At 44.0% G+C, this 6,852-nt stretch overlaps 2 protein-coding genes across 2 annotated transcripts in view; one reads left to right on the top strand and one right to left on the bottom strand.

Moving 5' to 3' along the window:
• Positions 1-2,334, top strand: part of LOC134069948 (endonuclease domain-containing 1 protein-like) — a 3,361-nt gene extending 1,027 nt beyond the window's left edge. The window contains exon 2 of the mRNA XM_062526107.1: positions 1,585-2,334. Coding sequence (XP_062382091.1) covers positions 1,585-2,199 — 615 coding nt within the window. The 3' untranslated portion in view covers positions 2,200-2,334. The remainder of the gene's footprint in view (positions 1-1,584) is intronic.
• Positions 2,335-4,371: 2,037 nt separating this feature from the next.
• Positions 4,372-6,540, bottom strand: LOC134069999 (DELTA-stichotoxin-Hcr4a-like). Its single transcript, XM_062526179.1, has 3 exons — positions 6,409-6,540; positions 5,347-5,475; positions 4,372-5,096 (listed from the first exon to the last, which is right to left on the bottom strand). Exons 2-3 carry the CDS (start codon positions 5,448-5,450, stop codon positions 4,643-4,645), a joined length of 558 nt encoding a protein of 185 aa, XP_062382163.1. The 5' UTR covers positions 5,451-5,475; positions 6,409-6,540; the 3' UTR covers positions 4,372-4,642.
• Positions 6,541-6,852: the final 312 nt, after the last annotated feature.

Raw genomic sequence — 6,852 nt, 5'->3', positions numbered from 1 at the left:
TTAACTAATTCATTCATTCATTCACTCACTCACTCACTCATATGTCAGTGTCCATTAATTAGTCAATTCATTCATTCATTCATTCATTCATTCATTCATCCACTCATTCATTCATTCGTTCATTCAACTTGCATTTATTCTCGAGGGTTCTTTGAGGGTAGTCCTCATTTTCAGTGAAGCCAAGATAAATAACACCTAATTGAAAAAGACATGCTTTTGGATATGCCAAACCCAAACAACTCCATCTGACAAACACCAATAATCACAGACAGGTGCTGGCCACTGACCCAACTGTTGGTGTTTGTTGGGGTTGGTTGGGTTTGTGTACAAGCCCCTTATCAATCACCTGCTCAAAGTTGACTTCAAAGTACTTCAGTGGACTTGATTGCTGACAGAGGCTACAGCAGGCAGGTAACTGAAGAGCTCACCTTGTGGTCTCTGCTGCAACACCACCGTGTGTGTGTGTGTGTGTGTGTGTGTGTGTGTGTGTGTGTGTGTGTGTGTGTGTGTGTGTGTGTGTCTGTGTGTGTGTGTGTGTGTGTCTGTGTGTGTGTGTGTTTGTGCATGCGTGTGCGTGGAGGGACCACTCGTGTGTGTGTGTGTGTGTGTGTGTGTGTGTGTGTGTGTGAGTTCAGGATGCTGACTGGCTATACACCAAACTTGATAGTGTCGCACACATACAAAAAAATTAGACCTGGCTTTTGAAGATTATTTTTACGCTCCACAAATGAAGTGCTTCAGTTATGGACCTGCTGTAGCCCAAGCCAGGCCTGAGAGATGGACTCGCTGTGCAGGGTGACTAAAACCCCTTGCAGCTGGCCTGTCTGTCTGTGTTGATGTATTGGAGAGCTCACCGATAATCCAGAACCCATATTCAGCACACACCTGCACAGAGTACTGCAGTGGACTTGATCGCTGCCAGAGAGGCTACTCCAGGCCTGTAACTGAAGTGCTCTGTTTGTGGAGTGTCTGCTGCAACAATTGGCTTCCAAATGTATTCGACTTGATAGTGGCACATACGTAAAAAAAAAAAAATAGACCTATCCTTTAAAAGATATTTTTACGCTGCACAAAGGAAGTACTTCAGTTGCGGACTGGTGAAGCCCAGACCAGGTGAAGGGTGACTAATTCGTTAAGAAGCTCTGAAGTGCTAAGAACTTCTTAGGAGTGCTCTAAGAACGTTCTAAGAGCACTCCTAAGAAGTTCTTAGCCCTTAAGAGCTTCTTAACGAATCTGGGAAACCTGGCCCTTGTCGGTGTTTGGCTGAATGTTAAGGTTGAAGGTTGTGAAGGTGTGAAGGTTTGCTATGTTTTGGTACACATCCTTTGCCCTAGTGTTTGTTTGACGTTTTACAGCCCCTGTGTTGTCTCCAGAGACCGGATTTTTTCACAATGTATTCAGGGAGCAGGCAGCAAGCTGATCAAAGGGAGATGGCTATGATTTGAGACAACAATGACAAAATTACATTGTTCTAAAAACCATGCAAGATCTCATAGTGCACCTTTAAGTATTCAGTGTCTAATATAAAGAATGCAGTATAGCCTGCCACTGCCTTGTTTTAATAATCTGATCGTTCCTTCCTAGTTGGCAAAGTCTAACGCCAGCGGTGTGATGCTCCCCTTCCCCGTGCCCCCTAAGAGAGTGGACGAGAGCGTGGTCAAGAGCCAGGCGGTGCAGCAGGACTATCTGAACTCCAGCTACACGCGTGGCCATCTCAACCCCAGCCTGCACCACCAGAACCGCAGCGATCGCCGCTCCACCTTCACGCTGACCAACGTCGTGCCCCAAAAGATGGAGTCCAACGACGGCATGTGGGCCGCGTTGGAGATGCGCGTCAACGCGACGATGACCAAGTACTGCGCGGGTCCGGCGTACGTCGTCACTGGCATCATCCCTTACCGGACGGACCGCTGGCTGAAGGACGAGCACCGCGTGGCCATACCGGAGTACCTGTGGTCGGCCTACTGCTGCCCGACGTACAGCCGGGACCTTCCGGAAAGCCTCAGGAGAACGTTCCCCACGTTTGCCGCCATCGGCCGAAACGACGCCAACAGCACAGAGGAGATTGTTCCTGTCGACAGGACCAGGAAAAAGTTTGTCGGGTACGACGTGAGGCCGATGCCCCTGGCAGATCTTGAGATCTACCTGAGGGAGAGATATGGGAGAAAGATTGCTATTTTCAGCAGACAGTGTTTGTGAGTCACAAGTTTGTCTCGGACATTTGAACTGGAATGGTGTCATTAAAATGGTATTGGCTCTCTACAGGATCAGTGTGAACTACTACTGAGTTCTGAGAGTGGTAGACTAGATTTAATAAATGTTGTTACAAGAAAATGTTTGTGAGATCATGTTTCATACCATTACATTTGTCTTAATAAGTGTCTTATCCTTTTCTCCAAGAACTTTCCAAATGTATGTACCTGTGTTCCCAAAAAAAGAACAGGCTATGCAGTGAGTACGAGAACAGGCTACTAAGTGTGTTTTTTTCTGCCTGATTCATGCCTGCTTTTCCCTGTAAAACAAGATTAAAATTTCCACTGGATGAATCAAACCGTGCACAGAGGTGAGCTGCAGTATACAGTAATACTCAAAATACTTATGACTAGGTGTCAGACTGATACAACGCCTACTCTTGGTTGTGTGTGTGTGTGTGTGTGTGTGTGTGTGTGTGTGTGTGTGATGATGATCATGACCCGCCTTCCTGACATTTGTTCACTGCCCTATCTAAATAATACAGTGAAATATGTTAAAGATGATATATCAAGTCGTTCTTAACACCCACTACAAAACATTTAAAATGGTTTAGTGTTGCTGCAAATGCATCTACTGTATGTGGTTTACTCTTTTCTTTCACGGTTCATGCGGTTTCTTTTTCAATCACAAAATGCACACAGCCATGAAGTAAATGTGTTGCATTTCAAAGAGCTATCACAATTTACTAAAAATAAACACATCATAGGACTTCCGTTTTCCGTTTCCTGAGACACGTGGAGGGATTAAAAAAAAAAGCCCTGTGTGAGGACTTGCAAGAAAAAGAAGAAAAAAAACTGTATGCTGATTGTGTTAGTTTCACTATTCAAACTTTGGTTTATGTGTGTGTGTGTGTTGATGAACCTATGGTGATGTGTTGTGCTTTCTTTTCAGCTTTGGATCAATGGCAGTTTAAACAATCGTATGCACATGTTTCCAAATTCGCTAAAATGCTTTGCACTGTACTTCATGCACTTCCTCTCTAAATGTATTATTTTTTTTGTCAAATTATAAGCTGACAAGCTACTTACTTTCACACTTTGGTTCAACGGCAAAAACAGTTCGTAGTTGTTTGTGTCACTGGCTTTAACTAAAGTCAATATGACTGTGTGGGTGTGTGCATGTGGGTGAGAGTATGTGTGTGTGTGTGTGTGTGTGTGTGTGTGTGTGTGTGTGTGTGTGTGTGTTTTTGAGTGTATAGGTGTGAACAAAAAACAAATGATGTAATTTTTGCCTTTGCACATGTTGTTTGTTGTCTCCTTGGCAACATAGCTTGAATGCTAGTCCTCCCTTATACGCTAGTTTGGATAAACACATCAGCTTAATGAATACTTGTATAAATATAAGATTGCTCACATGGACATATCTGCTCTTATGGTCAGTTTGGTTCATTTCACATTCATTTTTGCAAGTAGCAAAAGTACATATCTGTCCTCGTAAGTTAAATGAAGCAGACTCATGATCCCCCAAATGCTGTTTCTAATGCTGTTTGTGATGAATATTAGCTAATTAGTCCAGTCAGATGAGCTCCCTTCTCAGTCTGTGCCTGCAAAATAAAGTAGCTCCAGCTTTGGGGTCATCCCTATGTTCCCCGGTTTTCTCCAAAAGGGTAAGGGTTCTATATGTTCCCCGGTTGCAATGCATACCGGGGAACATAGGACAATTTTTGGGAAAAGCGGGGAACATAGGAGCCTTTTTAAGATAAAAAAAGGGGTCCTATGTTCCCCGGTTCCATACCAAAGTGGGGGACATAGGACCCGGGGAACATACTGTGGGTACACTCCCCCAGCTCTGATGTCCTCTTACTGCTCATGCTAATTTCGTCATTTCATTTTTTTATTTGGATACTTGAGCATACCCACTTATGCTCTGTCACGCCATAAAAGTGTCATCTGGCAGTAAAGAATAGTTCCGGAGCAATTTAACAGAGAAGGAGAGGTGTGAAATTTAACAGACTTTGTGTCAGCCTGTCTGAAGAATACACTCTGCATCGCATTAACAGTTTAAAATGCAATTTGATCATTTGTAAAAGTTGCAAATGTTTTAATTTGATTTATTTACGTACTGTAGGACATCCATCAGCAGTGTTCATTAGATAATACAAATTGAAATGACACAATCTAGGAGATCAAACCTTTACTTTTGCAGCATAGACTCTATGGGTCCTTTACAGTTGTTTACAATATAAATCATGCATTTCACCAGTGTGTGTTTGTGTTGTTATGTGTGCTTCAGTGTAATACAATTCCTATGGTTGGGGCAGTGGCATGTCCATACTAAGTTTCATTAAGCAAAACTTGGGAATGGTTGGTAGGGAGGAGTTCCTAGGGACTAGCAACTCTTTTCTCAGCACCTCTCTCCCTCTCCTTGTTCATCTTCGCTCTACCGCCCTCTAGTGGTGCGATTGCTGCATGCCGGGTGAAAACAGCTTGTCCCACAGCTCCACCTTCATGATGGCCCGTCCCATCGGGCACATGGTGGCCTTGACGTCCAGGCTCGAGCCCTCGAAGGTCAGCCCTGAGCCGTCAGCCTCCATGCGGACGAAGCCCTTGGGCTCCTTGTCGTAGTACATCTCCTTGTACAGGGCTTCGTCGCACTCCTTGCCAGCGGGGTAGATGCCGATGGCGTACCAGTTCTTGTAGACGTTGTAGTCCCAGGGCACGGAGAACATGATGGCGAGGGTCTCGGTGGCGCCCTTGCGGGTGCGCTCGAAGAGGTCGTAGGTCATGACCCCCACGCTGCCCGTGGCGTTGGCGCTGGTCTTGCTGAAGGTGCACACCTCGGTCTTCAGGGGGCGCACGGTGGGCTGAGGCGGGTTGTAAGTCTCGCCGCTCTCAAGGAACACTCTTAAGGACGGTACACACACACACACACACACACACACATACATTTACATTTATTAATTTGGCAGACACATTTATACAAAGCAACTTACAGCAGTATACATATGCAAACACAAATATAACCAATTAAGCATACTGTATGTGCCCATGCAAATTCTAACAGTAAGTAAGATACATTTTGCTATTTGTTACACAAGATGTGTTGACATTCGTTTTAAGAGAGCAGGGGCGTCTGGTCACCCTAGTATCTTACTTGGGGTTGAGCAGGCAGTAGTTGTTGGTGAGGTTGGTGATCTCGATGGTGACATTCCTGCGAGTTGTGACGGTTGCAGCCACGGCTTCAGCTGTCTCTGGCATGATGCTTTTTTTTTTCTGGGAGGTTCTATTCATAAACACACAGAGGGATGATGCTTGAGTCATTTTTGCATACTGTACATACATTATTCGCAAAGGATGATAAGGGTTATTTTGCAAAACCAGTCTAAAAACAGAGAGACAAAGAGGGTATGTATCCACCCTTAAGCATATATGTAGAGAGAAGGACACTGCCAGAGAAAGGGGGGAAAAAAGCAAAGATTTTATAACCACACATATGAGATCTTGTGTCTTTTATGCAACAGTCTACGCCCAAGGCCAAATACAATAATTCACAGAATCTGTTGGCAGGCTGTACATGCATTCAGAATTGTGTTGGCACACACAGGCATGCTAAATGTTAGCAAACAGTTAGCTAGATGCTTGTGTAGGCCTCAAAGTTATATCTGTCTCACAGTCGTGCATTAAATAAAAAATACTGTTATTCATTATGGAGTGCATCAGAATGCACATATATGTGCAATTAGAATGAAGTGTTAGTCACTTATAATGCATGATGCCCAATGCAGAGCAATCTTTGTTCCCTTTGTTTCATAATAAGGGTTTCTGTTTTTCTTGCTTCTTTGTTCTCCAAATCTATTTGCCTCCAACATTAAACGTTATCTCCACAGATCAGAGGTGTAGAAGTCCAGGTTCAGAGAGTGAATGTCCTGCCACATATTTGTTCCAACCATTTGCTAAACCAACCACTTTTACACCTCTACCAGATAAAGATAAACTGAAAACAAATATTGAGGGTTAACCCAACAGTAACAACGACCATAACTTGAGATACATATTTTACAAGTTCTGTTGGATGGCCTTTCTGAAATAGCACTTCAAATAATAATAAAAAATGGCCTGTAGCCTTATCGGCTGAGAAATGTAAATCTTTTAAGAAGTCTGTATCATACATTTGGATTCTGTAAACCTAGAGAGCTGTCCTTAGACCAAGGCTTACCTGTAGATGATGTTGAACACAGCTGTACTGGTCTGAGTTAGGAAGATCTGGCTCACAAGTTCTCTAAAACTACAAAAAATGGGGAGACACCGCCTAAAAAAGTGCCACTCCACCCTCCTGTGAGAACCAGGTGGGAGGAATCACACACACACACACACACACACACACACACACATACTGGACATACCACACACACACAGACATATAAACACACAATTAATACACACACATACACATACTGGACATACCACACACACACACACACACACACACACACACACACACACACACACACACACACACACACACACACACACAATTCATCCAAGGACATACCTGTGTTAACAGTTGTCAAACAGGTATGAGGCGTGTGTCTTTTGGCTGTTGACTCACTGCACGACTGTCAATGCAGCACTGTATCACCTGAGCCCCACCTCGTCTCAC

This window comes from Sardina pilchardus, chromosome 22 (assembly GCF_963854185.1).
Source record: "Sardina pilchardus chromosome 22, fSarPil1.1, whole genome shotgun sequence".
Lineage (NCBI taxonomy): Eukaryota > Metazoa > Chordata > Actinopteri > Clupeiformes > Clupeidae > Sardina > Sardina pilchardus.
This window is presented reverse-complemented; position numbering and strand designations above follow the sequence as displayed.

Bases quoted from the DNA above. Each gene is read 5' to 3' on its own strand.
- LOC134069999 (XM_062526179.1), bottom strand. From the start codon at position 5,450: ATGCCAGAGACAGCTGAAGCCGTGGCTGCAACCGTCACAACTCGCAGG. The intron at 5,097-5,346 runs GTAAGATACTAG...ACCGTCCTTAAG, and splicing joins TACTGCCTGCTCAACCCCAA to AGTGTTCCTTGAGAGCGGCG.